The following is a 16,852-nucleotide window of genomic DNA, read 5'->3' on the forward strand; positions in this document are numbered from 1 at the left end:
CTCGTGCTAGACAATGGGTGGTCTTGGGGATCTGTCCCATTCTTCCAAGTGCTAGTGTAGTGGAAACTCAAGTGTTAGACCAGGAATGGACCCTCCAATTTTCCTATCCCCCTTTTTTTTTTCTTTTGCTGCATTGCGTGGCACGTGGGATCTTAGTTCCCCGACCAGGGATCGAACCCGTGCCCTCTGCATTGGAAGCACAGAGTCTTAACCACTGGACCGCCAGGGTAGTCCCTATCCCCTCATTTTATAGATGGAGAAAGTGAAGCCCAGAGAGGAGAAATGAATTTCTTCCTGTCACACAGCCCGTCAGAGGCAGAGCTGGGCCTGGACCACGCCCTCCCTGTCCCGGTGTCCTGCCCACTGCTCTTCCACTGCCTTTTATCATTTCCTCTCCTGCCCTTTTTTCTAAGACTTTCATTGCTTTCCTCTGGCTCTTCTGAGTTTCCTGTGCTGTCCACACTGCCACATGTCTGTCCACTTTGCAGCCTGACAACTCCGCTCCATGACAACTCTGGCTGGGTGAGAGAGCGAGGGTGTCCCAGCAGCCTGGCAGCCCCTTGTCTCACGATGGGCCCCAGTCCTCCGCCCAGAAGACACCCTGCCCAGCGCTGAGCCTGGCTGAGGACCGGGAGCACGTGCCTCCTCTGGCTCTGGGCTCAGAAGATCCACATCCCTGTGTCTTCTCCGTTACACCCACCAAATGACCTTGAGCATGTCACACTCTGGACCTGACTGCTCTTCTGGAAAACGGGAACAGTTAGAACATACCACCTAGAGCTGGGAAGATCAAAGGAGTCAAATACGTGGAATAGTGCTTTGTAAACTGCGAAGCACCATTCCAGTGTGAAACACTGGTGTCCTTCAGACCCCTACACAGGGCTGGACGTACAATAGATGCCTACTGAATAACTGTGGAACAGTGGTTCTCAACTGGGGGTGATTCTGACACCCCAGGGGCCACTGGGTGATACCTGGAGACATTTTTGTTTGTCACAACTGGGTTCGGGGTGCTGTGGCATCTCACTGGGAGGCAGGGATGCTGCTAAATGGCTTACAGGGCACAGGACAGCCCTCACAGCAAAGAGTTATCTGGCGCCGTACGTCAACAGTGCTGACGTTCAGAAGCCTTGCTGTAGGTGGACGAAAGTGTGAAATTATATCTGCAGACACAGATGTGATTTGTTGTTCCACTAAAGAAAAGGAGCTGTGGCCGGCGAGCTGACCATCAAGATACCATGGTGACCAAGAGCAGGAACCTCCCAGGTTAAATGAGCTGGCCGTGCCCGGGTCTGATAAGTTGAAAACATTTTATTTCAATTCTATCCTCAGGAGGCAGCATAAATAATCACAGAAGACCACAAAGGTCAGTGGGGAAGAAAAAAAAAGCTTCTGAAGTGTGGGGAAGAGGAGATGTGAGCTTACACAGTCTAGCTGCGGGGTCTGGGGGGTGAGGAGACCCTGCTTTAGCTGGCCGAGAGGGTGGAAAAGCCCGAGGGGTCAGGGGGGCTTTCCCTGCCCAGGTCACTGGGGGGGCTTAGGGAGCCCCGCCTCTGTGGATGGATGTTCTGCAGGGCGGCCGTGGGACAAGCAGGGTGGAGCACAATGCATCTAGTAGGTCCTAGCTAATGAGAGAGAAGAGTGGACACCCAGTTCTTGATGCCCGGGCCAGATCTCACCCCTAAACTGTGACTTTTCTAAGAACAGTGTTCATGGACTCCGTAGGTAGTGACAAATGAAGGGAGAAAAAGAGGAAAAAAAGAAAATTGTAGAAGACCAAGTGAAATGTGGCATCTCCCAGGGTCCTGTGACCTTGGGCTGCTTTTCAGTTTCTTTATCTGCAAACTGGGGAGAATGCTCCCTTCCTCTGGGAGTCAGGGTGAGGCTCAGATGGGATCCTAAGTGTCGAAGGGCTGTGTAAACTTTAAAGTGCTACACCCACGTGAGGGGCTGTGGTCATCCTACAACTGTAAGGCTGACCGTGACTGAGAGAGCAGGGCCGAGACATGCACGCGGAGCAGCCCTCGGAGCCATCAGGCCCCTGCTCGGCCGCCCCAGGGCCAGCTCCACCCTTCTCAGCCTCAGCCTCCAGGAGGAAGAGGCCTCATCTCAGAGGGAGTCCCCTGGGGGGTGGGAGCAGAGGGTGGGGGCCAGGAGGACGTGGGGGAACCGAATGTGAGGAGCCTCGACCGGGCAGTGAGACACATTGGCACTACTGGTGTTGGGAGGCTCCCAGTCCTCTTCCTCCACGGAGACTTGGGCCCTGGTGATGCCCCCGTGGGATTGGCATCTTGATGCAGTGGGAAGGGTCCGGGCCTGCGGTCTGCACACCACTGGTCCTGGTCCTGGGTCCACTGTTCATCTGCTGGGTGACTTAGTGAAGTCACTACCCCACTGCAACCCTCAGTTCTGTCACTTGTAAAATGGAGACACGATTCCCTACCCTGCCTGCTTCACAAAGTCAATGGGAAAAGGGTGTTGCCAGAGCTTTGAAGAGCATCAGGGGAAAGCAAGGGGGCATTATGGCCTTGGCGAGCGATCCTCTTAATTCCCTGAAGATAAGAGAGAGGGGGCAAGAGCCAGGAAGGAGCTGGGCTGCTCGCAACCCTTGTCAGGTGAGTGGGCTTCCAGGGCTGCCGGGGGAGAGGGAGGTGGTGGATGGGAGGGAGAACAGCAGATGCCGGCAATCCAGCCCTTACTGTGCGTCCATCAGGGCCACTGTGAGCCCCAGCAGGGAGCACGGAGATGTCCTGGCAGCCCCCTTTGCAGGGGACAAGTTCAACCTCTAAGTCTCCTGGGGTCCTGGCTTCCCCCTCCGCTCCCTGGTCCATTGAGGGCACCCCTCGGGGAGTCCGAGGTCTTTGCGAGCCCAGGGGAAGCCGAGGCTCCTGGGGTGGCAGGGGAAGGGGCTGCCAGCCTGGGTCTCCGGGAGAGGCTGGGGGCTTTTGTTAGCATGAGGTCGAGAGGTCAAAGGTCAGCTTCCAGTTCTTGAGGTGGCAGGTGGGGTCCTCAGGTGCTCCCCCAGCTCCAGTCCTGGCTCTGTCTCTGGGGTCACCGGAGAAGGGGAAGTTAAGGGACGAGTAGAAACAACGGAGAGTTCAGCTTAGAAAGCAGCTCAGCCGGGGAGCTAACAGTTCTTGGGGCTGTTGCGCAAGTTTTTCAGTTCCAGCTGTAGCTGCCGAATGCGGATGTCCTTCTGGGCCAGCTCCTCTTTCAACCTCCGAATCTCATCCTGCTGCCGGAAGAACATCCGCAGGAGCTGGGGTGGGTGAGAGAGGGGGCCAGTGAGCCGAAGAGAGCAGGTGAGAAGGTGACATTTCGAGGGAGAATCCAGACCCCCAACTCCACCCCCATGCCCCTTGCAGCCGCTGTCCTCCTGGCCCAGGCCTCCCACCCCTCCCCCGTTCCGGTGTCCCAGGTGACTCAGGTCACTGCCGCCCTCCTTTCTCCAGATTCAGCTCATGGCTCCCACCCACGTCCACCCCCAGTCCGCACCGTGAGGCAGAGAAGGAAAGCTCTGGCATATGCAGACCCGCCTCGGGCACTGATCCAGGGTCACTAAGGAAGGGATGCGTCCACACAGGCCAGTTTTCCAAATATCCCAAGCTCACCCTTTTAGGGCTTCAAACCGAATACTTCATTTACCTACCACTCGGAATAGAAAGCTTTCTAAAATGTTTTGCATCCTTCTCTTCTTAATGAAGCTCGGGATACAGAATGGAATCCAGCTGTTTTTCCTGCTGACGGGACTAGCACAGCACACCGAAGTCTGCACCAGCCATCGCTGGAGTGGCCATGAGCAAAGCATGGGAATCTGACAGACCCTCGCTTAGATGGCTCCCTGGATTCACCAGCCTCTCCATTTCTTCCATAAAACAGACTGACTGACGCCCGCAAAACACAGCCTCCACAGGCTCCTGGAGGACCCCACACACTTGAGCTGAAAGTTACCAACAAGCAGTCGTGTTGGTCCTCAAACTGCCTAGTGTGAGTTGCATCTGTTTTTGTATAATGATTGCATAGTTTAATTAAATATGACATAAACTGATGAAATAGGAATACAAAAAGAGAGTTGCTGTTTCTATAAAAACTAAGTTGAATGCATTCGAGAATCCTGAAGAAGGGGGTGCTAAGAAAGTTGTTACTGAATTAGGTGTGGATGATATACACATAAAAGATTGGGGAATATTCTATATCTTGATTGCATGGTAGTGGTTACACAGCTGTAGGCATATGTCAAAACTCATGGAACTGTACACTACAAAGGATGAATTTTACCGTAGGTCAATTACACCTCAATAAACCTGTCTTTAAAAAAAAACCCGGGGGACTTCCCTGGGGGTCCAGTGGCTAAGACTCCACTCTCCCAATGCAGGGGGCCTGGGTTCAATCCCTGGTCAGGGAACTAGATCCCACACACCACAACTAAGAGTTCACATGCCGCAACGAAGATCCCACATGCCATAACCAAGACCCGGAGCAGCCAAATAAATAAATAAATATTAAAAAAAAAAAAAAACTGGAGGAAACTTTGAAAAAACAAGGGCTTTGTTTTCAGATTGATTTTAAGTTCCACCTAAAAGAAACTGAAACTGGAAACTGGAGTTAAAGTGTGATTTATTTGACAAAGACATAGCAGATCCCAACTGGGACGTCCTCAAAGAAAAGGTCTTGGTCCTACATCAAAACGTGTGGAATGAATGTATATGTTTTATATTTTAAATGAAAATAAATTGTTTAAAGAATATATATATATCATTTTTGTGATTCTTTCCTTTAACTGACTTTTTCTTTTTATTAACCAACAAACCAGTCCTGGTTACATCTGTTCAGAGGGATGCTATGGTGTTTGCCCTGCACTAAGTGATTCTACACACTCCTGTGCCTTCCAAGTTCTCAAAGTTTCTCTGTATAATTTTTTGGATCCGCTTTTGTTTAAAAAACAGATTTATTAAAGTGTAATTCATGTACCATAAATTTCACTCATTTTAAGTCAATTCAGTGAGTTTTAGTAAAATTACAGAGCCGTACAACGATGTCTTCTCCCCTGTGTCAAGCTATCTGTTGTCTCTTCACACTTAGACCAATGTGTCTACTGTTCACAGCCCCATTATCTCATTGGTTGCTTCCAGTCTTCTGTGATGATTAAAATTGTGGGCAAAACCAGAGTAACAGGCTCTGAGCAAATTTTTTTTCCCAACAAGCAAAGTATCCAGGCTGTAGTGTAGAGAGATTGTGGCATCTGTGTTGTCTGCTCAGAGACCCTTTAAAATATTTCTCCAGGTCCTCCATTCTGATTGATATAGACAAGTCCATAGCTAAAGGTTACTCACTGTAACTGCTATTCACTTTGCCTTCTCCACACCCAGTACTAGAACCAACTTCAGGTTGTCGTTATGGCCCTGGGCTATCGCAGCAATTCAACTATGTCTACCTTCTCAGGTACTTAAAGGAAAAAAAAATTTTTTTTTAAAGTGGAAAACAAAAACAAGTACCCATCATCCAACTTCAGCAAATAACGTGACCACTCTTCTTCTTTTTTTTTTTTTTTTTTTTTTTTACTTTTTGGCCGTTTCACATCGCATGCGGGATCTTAGTTCCCTGACCAGGGATCGAACCTGCACCCCCTGCACTGGAAGCACGGAGTCTTAACCGCTGGACCACCAGGGAAGTCCCCATGTGACCACTCTTGCTTTGGCTTTACTCTTACCTACTTCCCCTGTACCACCCTCCTCGTGATTATTTTGAAGCAAATCCCATTGATCACACGGTCTCATCCAGCCTTAGAAATCTGAACATCCCTCTGTAATGGCACATAAACATATTTTATAGCAATTATCAATTTACCTGCCAATTTCACCTTTAAGACTGTGAGGTCCCAGAGGTTAGGAATGGTCTTACTGTTATGAATAACAGCGATAATTATAAGTTGGTGTGACAAGAGAGCCTGTAAGATGGCCCCATGTTATCCTCTCCTTTCATGGGTAGACGGGACATAGTAACTTGCTTCAAATGAATAGAATATGGCAGACATGATGGTATGTCATTTGCAAGGGGAGTTGACAAAAAGACTGTGGCTTCCATCTTGGACACCCTCTCTTCCTCACTGCCATGCTGTGAGCAGCCCTGTGGAGAGGTCCATATGGCAAGGACCTGAGGGAGGCATCTGGCCGACAGCCCTTGAGGGACTGAGACCCTTAGTCCAATGACCTGTGAGGAAATAAGTCTTGCCAGCAACCAAGTGAGTGAACCTGGAAGCAGATCCTTCCACAGGTGAGTCTTCAGATGTGACTGTAGCCCTGGCTGAAGGTTCACACCCTCATGAAAGACCTCGAGCCGCGGGCACCCACAGATACTATGAGATAATAAATGTTTGGCGTTTAAGTCCCTAAGTCTTGGGGTAATTTGTTACATGGTAATCGAGAGCTAATACAGTTAGCCTCTTTATGCATTTAATGTGAGCAGGAAGAGTGCTAGATACTTAGCAATGGTCTCTTTAATGCTCACAGCATTTCATATCCCCATTTTACCATGAGGAAATGGACTTAGGAAAGTCAGGAAACATGTTCAGGCACAGCCAGGAAATGAGAGAGCCAGGATCCAAATGCAGGTGGGTCCCTGCAGCCATCTCCACCACAGCTGCATCAAGCCCAGTGCCTGGCACACGGTGGGCATTCTGTGTATCCTGGCTGAGCTGAACTACGCTGGTGCCAGGGACCGAGGGTGTGGCTGGAAGGAGAGGCCTCTGGGGGGCGTGGACAAGGCCCATCTCTGGTTACCCCTGATGAGCTGCTCCCTTTCCAAATGGTACAAAGAGTACTTTCATCAACACACAGCCTCTTCCACAAAAACAGGAAATCATCAGACCCCGCTGCTGCTGCCATGCCAGGGAGGAAAGCAGTGCTGTAATGCATGAGGCTGGCTTTCCCCATGAGCCAGGAATTTATAACTCCAGATGACAGTGACATTCTGAAATGGATTCACGAGGGGACACGTAACTCTGGGTTCGCGGGTTTGAGGGGCATCAATATCCCTACCATAGCCCAGCCTCTAGTTATTGGGGTCAGAGGCAATGGAAGCCAACAGCAGGCTACTTATTGTATTTGTCAGAGAAAGAAAAATGCCTCAGAACGGAGCTAGCTTAAAGGCCTGAAGCCCATAATTGAAATGCGAAGGTCTCGCTCTGCCAGGATGTGTGGCAGCAATAACTTATATTCCTTACCTCATTCTCTGTCCTGGGTGGGACATTTTCTAATAAATCTATTCCGTTGACCACAACGCTCTTCTTTTCTTTGATGGGAGCCTTGAATACCATTTTGGGGGACTTCTTATAGCCTTCTTTCAAAGACATCAGCACAGGATCTAAGAAAAGCAAGGGACGTGTTCTCACTGACAATTCCATGGACTGTCAAGCGATGGTGGCTCTCACTTAACACCACGCCCGACAGTCGGCTGGGTGTGAGGGCAAGTTCAATGAGGAGGATATGCAAGGGGAAGGGGGTGGGCTAGACCGAATGCCGAGGTTGCAGTCTCCTAGCCTCTTCTGGGAAGCCCACCCCTTGCGGTACCTCGGTTGATGCCTCCCAGCCACTCATCGGGGGTCAGAGCTGGCTCTGTGCCCGGCGTCATGGGGTAAATGTCTTCCTGGTAGGAATCCGACTGCAGCGGGGGAAGCAGAAGAGTGGACAGATGGGGGGCTGCTGAGAAAGCCCCTGCTCTCCAGTCAGATTCTCCTCTTTGCTGACGCCCAACCGCATACCTGCTGCCCTGCCTCCGGCCTTTGTACTCACAGTGTCTCCCATTTGGAATTCCCACCTTGTCTTCCGTAGCCAGCCAAACTGTCCTCACCTTGGAGCGGCCCTCATCCCCCACCCCAATCCACAGGAAAAGGGCTCCTTCTTCCGGGCTCCGCCAGGCTTACAGTCAGTGGCGAGAAAGCTAGGCTTCAATGCCAGGGGCCCTTTGGAGCCAGCCCAGCCCCACTCACCCTCCGGGGCACGATCATGGAGATAGGCTCAATCAGGCCCTTGAGAGTCACCAGCTTGTAGAATCGGAACACCTCGCAGGCAGACACATCCAGCCCGTGCTTGGGCATAACCCCTGTGGACAGGCATACATACGGCTACATGGGGTCCCGGGAATCCCCCCTCAGCGCCCCTCCTTCCTGATGACCTTGGCCAGGGGAAAGGCACAGGTGGACGGCACTAGGTTTGGAGGCAATGACCCATACAGTAGACAGGAGGGGGCTGGGGGCTTCCTGAGTCAGGCTCTGTCTCTGGGTGGTAACTTCTCAAATAAGCCCCGTGGGCCAGACCTGCCTCACCAAGGGGAACGCTATAGATTTGGGACCTTTGAGAACTGGAAGGGGCTGCAGAACTATTTGAATCTAATCCATTCTTTTTACAGATGAGACTCTTGAGGGTCAGAGGGGAAGGGGCTTCTGCCCGAGGTCACACAGTATTGTCACTGTATAAGCCACAGAGACCATCACCTTCTGAAATGAACTGTTTTCCCGAAGCCTCTGTGCCCCCAGTCTTCAGAGAGAAAGAAGGAGGGAGAAAGCTTTCCCCGTGCACCCCAGAGGTTTAAACGCAGCCCAAGACTGCCGTTCCGTCATGTGTCTTATAGGATCGACAGGGGTGCGTGTGTGCATGTATGTCTGCGTGGGGACCAGATACCACATCCCCAACAGCTGCATCTGCTGAACACCGGCTGGGGCAGCAGTGCAGTGTGGGGTTAGGAACACAAGCTTTGGGGTGGGACAGAATCCTGGGTCTGAATCCCGACTCTCCCCTGCTTCTGGCCGGGAGTCCTTGGGCAAATCACTGCTCTCTGAGCTCCAGCTTCCCTGGTTGCCTAGAGGAGTCCAGTAGTGGCCCCTCATGAGACAGTCGGGGGACTGAGTGCGAAGATGCTTGTTAACTGCCCGGCAGTGATGAGCACAGATAACGTTAGTTTCTTTCTCCATGATGCGAATGTGAGTTAAGGTTCCACCTCTCCTCGGCTGGAACAGAAGGCTGCCAGAGAAGGGAATTCCAGGAGCTGGAGGGGAGTGGCATCATGGTACCAAGTGAAGCCAGCAGACTTGGGTTTGAATCCTGGCTCTGCCACTTAGGAGCTATGTGACCTGCCCGGGGTGAGTGACAAAGCCACTTGGAACCTACGAAAAGTGCCTGGCTCGTGGCAAATGCTCAACAGTGGCCACAGGTGAGGAGGACGAGGAGAAATAGCTATCCTCAGTCCCCCCTCCCTCCTCTACTCCCCACGTCCTGCTGACCCAACTTTCTAAACATCTCCTGGATCCATCCTCATCTCCTCATCCCCACGCCATCCCCCTAGTTACCATCCTCTCTTGCCTAGAAGTCCACAGTGGCCTCCTAACTGGTCTCTCTGACTCCCTCCTGCCCTTTCAAGATCCATTCTCCCTACAGAAGTCAGAGCAATCTTAAACCAAGCTTTCAGATCACATCACACTGTCCCACTCCCACCCACCCATCCACCCAAGAAAAAGAAACTTCTATGAGTTCCCAGTGAAACCTCAACTCCTTCCCCTGGGTGATGGTTAATGTCAGTGGGCTCAGTAAAGTACAGGGCCCTCCCCAATGTGGGTGGGCATCTTCCAATCCATCGCAGAACTGAATAGAACAAAGGCCAGAGGAAGGAGGAATTTGCCCTTTTTTCCCTGCCTCGCTGCTTGAGCTGGGACATCTCGTCTCATCCCCTGCCCTTGGACTGGGATTCACACCATCGGCTCCCTTGGGTCTCAGGCCTTCAGACTTGAGCTGGATTACACCACTGGCTTTCCTGGGCCTCCAGCTTGCAGAGGGAAGATTGTGAGACTTCTTAGCCTCCATAATCACGTGAACCAAATCCTTGCAATTCCCCTTTTATAAATATACTTGGTTGTTTCTCTGGAGAACTCTAATATACCCTGTCTAATGCATCCCATGGGATCTGGCCCCTGCACACCTCTCCAGCTTAATCCCCTAACACTTACCCATCTTCCGTACGTTTATGCTTAGCCACACTGACCTCGCTTCTGTTCCTAGAACATGCCAGGCTCTTTCTGGCCTCAGGGCCTTTGCACTAACTGTTCTTTCTGTTGGCACTACTCTTCCCCTTTCCTGCCTTTCGGATCTCAGTTTAAAATGTCACCTCCACAGCAAGGCTTCCCCCGACCACCTGGTCTAAAACAGCCCCCGTCACTCTCTGTTCTATTACCCCATTTGATTCTCTGCTTTGAACCTACTACCATCCAATATTTTCCTTACTTATTTGTTTACTGTCTGTCTGTCCCTCAGTGGGATGTGAGTGAGGCTGTGTTCTGTTTTATTTATCACTTTACCCCTGGACTAGTCCAGGGTCTGGCACACAGCTGGTACCCAGTACATGTTTGTTGAATGACTACATGAATACATGTAGTCATTCAACAAATGACATTCAACTACATCACCATGAATGACCATGGTGATGGTCTCTGTGGCTTATACAGTGACAACACTGTGTGACCTCGGGCAAAAGCCCCTTCCCCTCTGACCCTCAATAGTCTCATCTGTAAAAAGAATGGATTAGATTCAAATAGTTCTGCAGCCCCTTCCAGTTCTCAAAGGCCCCAAATCTATAGTAGGAGCAGGAGGAGCCAGGTACTCTGCCAGGTGTTTTGTATACATGCTCTCTAAGCTTTACAACAGCCCTTCAAGGTAGGTTTAATTATCCCCATTTTACAGACGAGGAAACTGAGACTCAGAGGGGTTAAGGACACAGTTGAATCAGAATATAAACCTAGCTTGGACTCCAAAGTCCAGGCTGCTTGTTATACTATTTGATGATGGGGTGACAGTGAGGGAGGTGGGGATGACAGAGCCCTGGGGAAGGGTGAAGTCAGTGGAATGGTCATCCGGACCTCAGGCATATCTCTGGGTCTCCATTTTGCTGTTGGTCCCTGAGAGAGGTCCTTGGGCCCCTCCAGCCCTGATGTCTCTGAAGCTGGCCCTCAGGTCGTGTCCATAATCCCAGATCCTCAGAGGGACAAAGCCAGACTCAAATTCTAAGGAGAGGAGGGAACAGAGCCCCTGAAGAGATTTCTTCCCCTGGGTGATTTGGACCCCAAATGGGGGACTGCTGAATCGGATGCACGGCCAGTGTGAGTCACTGGGCATGAAGATTTCATTGTAAGGCTTTAGTGGTGGGAGAGTGTGGGGCGTGAAGGACGGACTCACTACACTCGTCAATCCTGGAGCCCTCTATGGGATTTGCCTGAGAACCTGGGGATGCAGTGAGGGGGACTCCCTGGAATTCCTCCTGTCTTCTCAGGCAGGGACAGAGCTGCTCTGGGGGACTGAGGGTCCTGACTTCCCAGAGGCTTCAGGAAGGGACCTGCTCCTGGACCCCGTTCTGACCTTTAGTTACTGAACCTCCTCCCACCATGTCAGAACAACAACGGGCTTCGGCCTCCCCATCTGCAAATGGGAATGGAGGTACCGCGCACACCCCTGCAGGCTGCTGATGGCCAGAGATGGCGGGAGACACCAAGCACCACGGGCTGACGGAGCCAGTCTTCAGGCTGGCTGAAGAAGGGCAGGCTGACCTTCACAGGGCAGCACCCAGAGGTTCTATTCTGACCTGCCCATGGGCCGTGGCCTTCTGAGTCTGACTTTTCATTTTGGGGGCAGGGTGGCCCAAGAGCCAAATTCCAGTCTCTCCTTCTACAGCCTAACAACCGCGAGAGCCCCCGGACCCCCTTACCGAGGCCTTTCTGCGGGGCTGGGGAGCGGAACTCCATGAGGTAACTCAGGTAGGGCTTCTCGGTGCTGATCTCGTAGTACCTGATGTTTCCATCTCCCTAGGGGCCGGGTGTGGGGAGGGCGGTGAGGAAGGAAGAGAGGAAGGGGCGGGCTCAGCAGGTCCTGGTCCAGCGGGCTGCTGAAAAGAGCCTCTGCCATGCCTCCGAGGTGGTCAAAAGACCAGGGAGGCCTGGCCCCTAGGTCCCCAGTGGGGCTGCCGTAGGGGACTTGCTGGGGGTGGTGGGGTGGAGGTCGGGTGCTGTGTGTGTGCGTGCACGGTCACGGGCCTATAGACAGACTTTCTAACAAGATCTCCTGGCAGGTGCCTCCAATCCCATCATTAGGGATGATTCACGTCAGGCTCTGATCCTTATTCCCAAGTAAAACCCCACTCCAATCCACCCCTGAAGGAATTCTCAGTCACTGACACCTCAGCAGAATGAGTGTCCGACTTGAGGGTGGGTTTTGATGGAGGAGGGTAAGACCCATGTTGGGTCAGGGGAAGGGCAGAGAGGTTAGGCTCTTCTTGGGAGGTAGGGCAGGAGCGGGGGGCCCAATGGGGGCGGAGGTCTCCCACAGGCTGTCCCTGTCCCTCCCCCACCTTCTCCTACCTTTCCAGCCAGGTAGAGCATGTGTGTGTCAGCGTCGTAGAAGGGGAACAGGAGGCCGGAGAGCCCATCGATTTCCTCCTCGATCAGGGGCATGGACAGGTCCTCCTGCGGGCCGGGGGCCGGTATCAGCCCGTATCCAGGCAGGATGGCACCTCGCCTTCCCCAATCCCAGCAAAGCCCCCGGAGTAACAACGCTTTGATGTTGCCCCACCCGCTCCGGCCTCCCTGCGGCTGACCTGGTCCCAGAGGGCGATCTGTCTCGTGTTCCACCTGGAGACCCCCGTCGTGAGAAGCCGCTTCATGTTTCCCAGGAAGACCACCCGGTTCACTCTGTGGTTTTTGCAGTTCGCCTCCTGGCAGGGACAGAGAGCTGGTGAGCCAGGCCCCAGACACTAGGGTACTGGACTGGGCTGCCTGGTGGCCCCCAAACATACGTCCATGTCCTAATCCCCGGAACCTCTGGGTCATCCACGGGGGCCCTAAATGCCATCACAAGTGTCCTTATTTAGAAGAGAGAGGCAAAGGGAGATTCCACAGACACAGAAAGGAGAAGGCAGTGTGACCATGGAGGCAGAGATTGGAGAGGTGAGGCCACAAGCCAAGGAAGCCACCAGAAGCCGGAAGAGACCAGGAAGGCTTCTCCCCTAGAGCCGCTGGAGGGAGCCGGACTTCCGGCCTCCAGAACTGTGAGAGAATCAATTTCTGTTGTTGTAAGGCACCCCGCTTGTGGTAGTTTGTCACAGCAGCCACAGGAAACGACTACAGGTGCTGTGGAGCAATGGAGGCCGGCGACCAAGAAACCAGGCCTCGCTGCCAGGTCCCAGAGCGGGTGGGGGATGGGGAAGGAGGGAACTAACTGGACCAAGTCCCAGGCAGGGCCTGAGCTGGGCTGGGTGCCAGGTGCTCTCACCAAGGCATCTCTAAACTGTCACAAGGACAGTTCTACTGCAAGGACTCTCTGAGGATGGGGAGCTCGAGGCTCAGGAGGCCAGGGGCTCATGCTGGTTCACTGCGGGGTGACTCACTTCACTGGGGGCTACTTCTAACTGGGCCGTCCTCTGCCTTCTCTCCTGCCTCTGCACCCATGACACCTCCTTTTCCTCCTAACACATGGCGGCCCTTTGCCAGGATGAGTCAGCGTGAGGCAGGAACCAGAGGCTGGTGGAGCAGTGCAGAGACCCAGGCTGGCGTCACTTGCTCTGGATTTCAGTTCCAAGTTCTGCCGAAAAAGTGTAACCCTGGAGGAGTCCCTCACCCTCTCTGGGCATGTGTCCACAGCTGTGAGAAGGAGGTTGGGGTCTCTGCTCTCTTATGTCTTTTCTGCTTGGCATGGGCTCTGGGGTCCAACTGTCCGGGTTTGAATTCTAGCTCCTCCTGTAACTGTGAGATTCAGGTCAGCCCCTCTCCAAGGGGCAGCGTTTCCATGTGGGAAATGGGAAGAGTAACAGTACCCACCTCAGAGGATTAAGTGAAGGGACGATGTGGAGCCCCTGGCACGGTGCATGCCACACAATGAGCTCTGAGTAAATGGTGGCTAATACTAATGACACTAATAACTATGGTGATTATCGTTTGTAGTAGTAGTAGTAGATGACATTCTGGTCCTGCAATATTGGCTTTTTCCAAGATAAACGCAACCAGGTCACACACCATTCTTTCTTGTGTTAGGAGGTAAGCCTCAGATTTCATCCAAATTTTCCATCCCATCTAGCGGCATGACTGGCATACAGTAGGTGCTCAAGAAATGTAAATTTCTTACTCCCAAATGACATCCAATCCCTTCCTCAGAGTTAAGACCCAGAGTCAAAGACCAAAACTGGAGTGAAGTTCACCATCCACCTCCCCTCTTGGAGCTGTCCCTGGGACTGGCACCCCGAGCCCCTTTCTCCAGGCTCATCCCATGCAGGTGGCTGGGCAGTGAGTCCAAAGTCCCCTCCTCCTGTGCCTATGATGGTCAACACCCAGGGATTCATGCGCTGAAGGGGGTTACCAGTTTGGCCCCCAGAGCAGGCAGAAGAATCCCATCTGGGGAGAGGGGTGGAGTCTGTGGGAAGGCTACTGAGGTCCCTCCGCTTCCAGAACAAGGCAGGGCTCCTATGAGCGAAGAAGGGCCCAGAACAGATGGGGTGGTCCCCAGAGGTGCAGGCCGGGTGCTCGGGAGAGGGGAGCTGGCACAGCCTTTCCCTCCAGGGCTGGCTGAAGGCAGAGCCCCGGATCCCAATACCTTTCCTTCCCCTCGAGAAAGATGCTGGGCTTCACCTGCAGAACGCGGCCGGAGCGGGGCTCAATCACACGCAGTTTCTTGTCCTTGCACGTGGTGGTAAGCAGGCTGCCGTCAGTGTTGAAGGACATGCAGAGGATCACGTCCGAGTGGCAGTCTATCATCTTCACCGGTTCGCCCACATCCAGGTTCCAGATGAGGACCTGGGAGGGCGGACACACAGGAGGCGGGCTCAGCCCTGCTGCTGCTGGCACGGGGTGGCTGTCCCCAGTCTGCACCCGATGGCCCTGAGAGAGACGCCCCATGCAGGGTTGGATGTGCTGGGATGCGGGATGGTGTCGGTGGGTTCTATATCAAAGGCTGATGTGTCCCTGTCACACAAATCCACAACTATCCTTGGGCAGATCCCAGCCCCAGCCTGGGCTGAGTTTCTGCTTCTAGCAAGAAGGGTGAGTGTTCCTGGCCAGGTTCCACTGGCTGGCACACCTCTTTTGAGGGCACGCCTGGGGGTAGGGGCTGGGGCTCCATTCTCCCCACCAGCAGTTTTGGATGCTTCTTTTTCCTACTAGGAGGGCAGCAGCCACTTCTTAGTTAAGAAGTGGCCAGGTAGAGAGTGTGGGCACGGAGTGGGCATTCTTCTCCAATGTATCAGTGCCAGAGAAGGCAGTAAAGATGCCTCCAGCCTCTGTGAACCCCAGGAATGACGGGCGCACAGAAGATGCTCATTTGTGTTGTTGAATGAACGAATGAATGGATGTGACAGTACTGGTTAACAGGCTCGGGAAAGTAACAGTGCTCCCTACAGGCCCCCCAAAGTGCCCTTCTCTCTCCCTCCACTTCCCCGCTGAGTCGGCTCCGGCCACAGTGCCCACCGGCTGCCCACCTTGTAGTCATAGCCAGCACTGAACAGGATGTTGTTGGTGGTAGGGTGCCACTCGACCAGCCCCACGCGCCGGCTGTGCCCATGCAGCTCCAGAAGAGCCTCCGTCATGTTCCGCTTCAGCCCGCCTTCGGGGATCTCCCAGATCCGCACCTGCAGAGGGGAAGGAGGGCCTCGGCTGGCTGGGCAGGGCCAGGAGAAGCCCCTGCTGCCCTCTTCCTCAGACACCAGGCTTTCAGAGATCTGCCTAGTAAGGTATCTCCTGGCCAGGGTGGTGGGCAGAGCCCGACTGAGGCCTGGGGGGAGGTTGCAGGGTGTGGCTAGAGAGAAAAGAGACCATCTCCTCTGTGCCTTTGGGAGGGTTTTCTCCAAGAAGTCTCTGCAGACCTTGGCGACTGTTCTTACTGGCATATCGTTATTGTTATTGTCTAGCCAGGCCCAGAGGATCACACATGGAGCAGCTTTTAGCAAGTGCTGTATTCAAAGCCTATCTCTGCTTCCCTTCCACACCCTTCTAATAGTGCCTTCAGCCCCAGCACCTCTGTTTGTACCACATGGCCTGTCCCTCACTCTGTTCCCCACTCGGGATGGACACCTGAGCAGAGGGAAACCCATCTGGGAGACTGGGAGGCCCAGAGTCTCTCCCGAAAGATGATGAACCGAGGGGCAGAGACCGATGAGATGCTGGAGCCTGAGCCGAAAGGATGCAGAGCCTGGATGCAGCTATTATCAGTCTTACGGATGCTGATAAAGAAGCAAAGAAGAGAGAAGAGGGTGCAACTCATGGAGAGAAGCAGAGAGAAGCAATCATGTGGCCCCGGAGAGAGAGAAACTGAGCAATTTCTCTGCGATCTTTGAATAACCCCCGATTATTTACGTTAACGCTGGTAGGCTTCTGTTTCTCAAGCCAAGCATACCCTGCAAGTTTCAACTGTTTCATCTATAAATGGAGGGGGTGGGGGGAGTCTTTGCCTTGCCTTGCCTACTGGCAGAATAAAATAAGATACTGGTTGTAAAAGTTTGTAAACTATAAAGTGCTCTAAAGACCTATGGAATTATAGTTCTTGTTACAATTGTTATCATCATCATTAATGCTATTTATTATGATCTAACTTGGTGGAGAAGAAAAAGCACATGTGACTATAGCTTAGGACACCTTTAACACAAACGTTTTGAAAATCTGAACTCCACCCTTGCTAGTAAGGAGAAAAACAGGGAAGACAGCTTTGAGATACCATTTATAATCTTCTAAAATAGCCAACTGAAAGAAAAAAAAACAGTGTTGACAGGATTATACTGGAACTTATAGATTCAGTTGGTGTTGGTAGTATTACAAATCAGAGTAACTCTGTTTTGG

At 52.6% G+C, this 16,852-nt stretch overlaps 1 protein-coding gene across 4 annotated transcripts in view; it reads right to left on the minus strand.

Moving 5' to 3' along the window:
• Window positions 1–1,296: 1,296 nt before the first annotated feature.
• CORO2B (coronin 2B) overlaps window positions 1,297–16,852 on the minus strand; it is a 139,995-nt gene continuing 124,439 nt past the window's right edge. For all 4 annotated transcript variants that reach the window (XM_061180144.1, XM_061180147.1, XM_061180145.1 and 1 more), the window contains exons 4-12: window positions 15,499–15,648; window positions 14,654–14,818; window positions 12,631–12,747; window positions 12,395–12,499; window positions 11,746–11,842; window positions 7,988–8,100; window positions 7,569–7,659; window positions 7,223–7,362; window positions 1,297–3,259 (exon numbers count right to left, since the gene is read on the minus strand). In XM_061180144.1, coding sequence (XP_061036127.1) covers window positions 3,128–3,259; window positions 7,223–7,362; window positions 7,569–7,659; window positions 7,988–8,100; window positions 11,746–11,842; window positions 12,395–12,499; window positions 12,631–12,747; window positions 14,654–14,818; window positions 15,499–15,648 — 1,110 coding nt within the window. In that variant the 3' untranslated portion in view covers window positions 1,297–3,127. The remainder of the gene's footprint in view (window positions 3,260–7,222; window positions 7,363–7,568; window positions 7,660–7,987; window positions 8,101–11,745; window positions 11,843–12,394; window positions 12,500–12,630; window positions 12,748–14,653; window positions 14,819–15,498; window positions 15,649–16,852) is intronic.

Source organism: Eubalaena glacialis, chromosome 2, assembly GCF_028564815.1.
Source record: "Eubalaena glacialis isolate mEubGla1 chromosome 2, mEubGla1.1.hap2.+ XY, whole genome shotgun sequence".
Lineage (NCBI taxonomy): Eukaryota > Metazoa > Chordata > Mammalia > Artiodactyla > Balaenidae > Eubalaena > Eubalaena glacialis.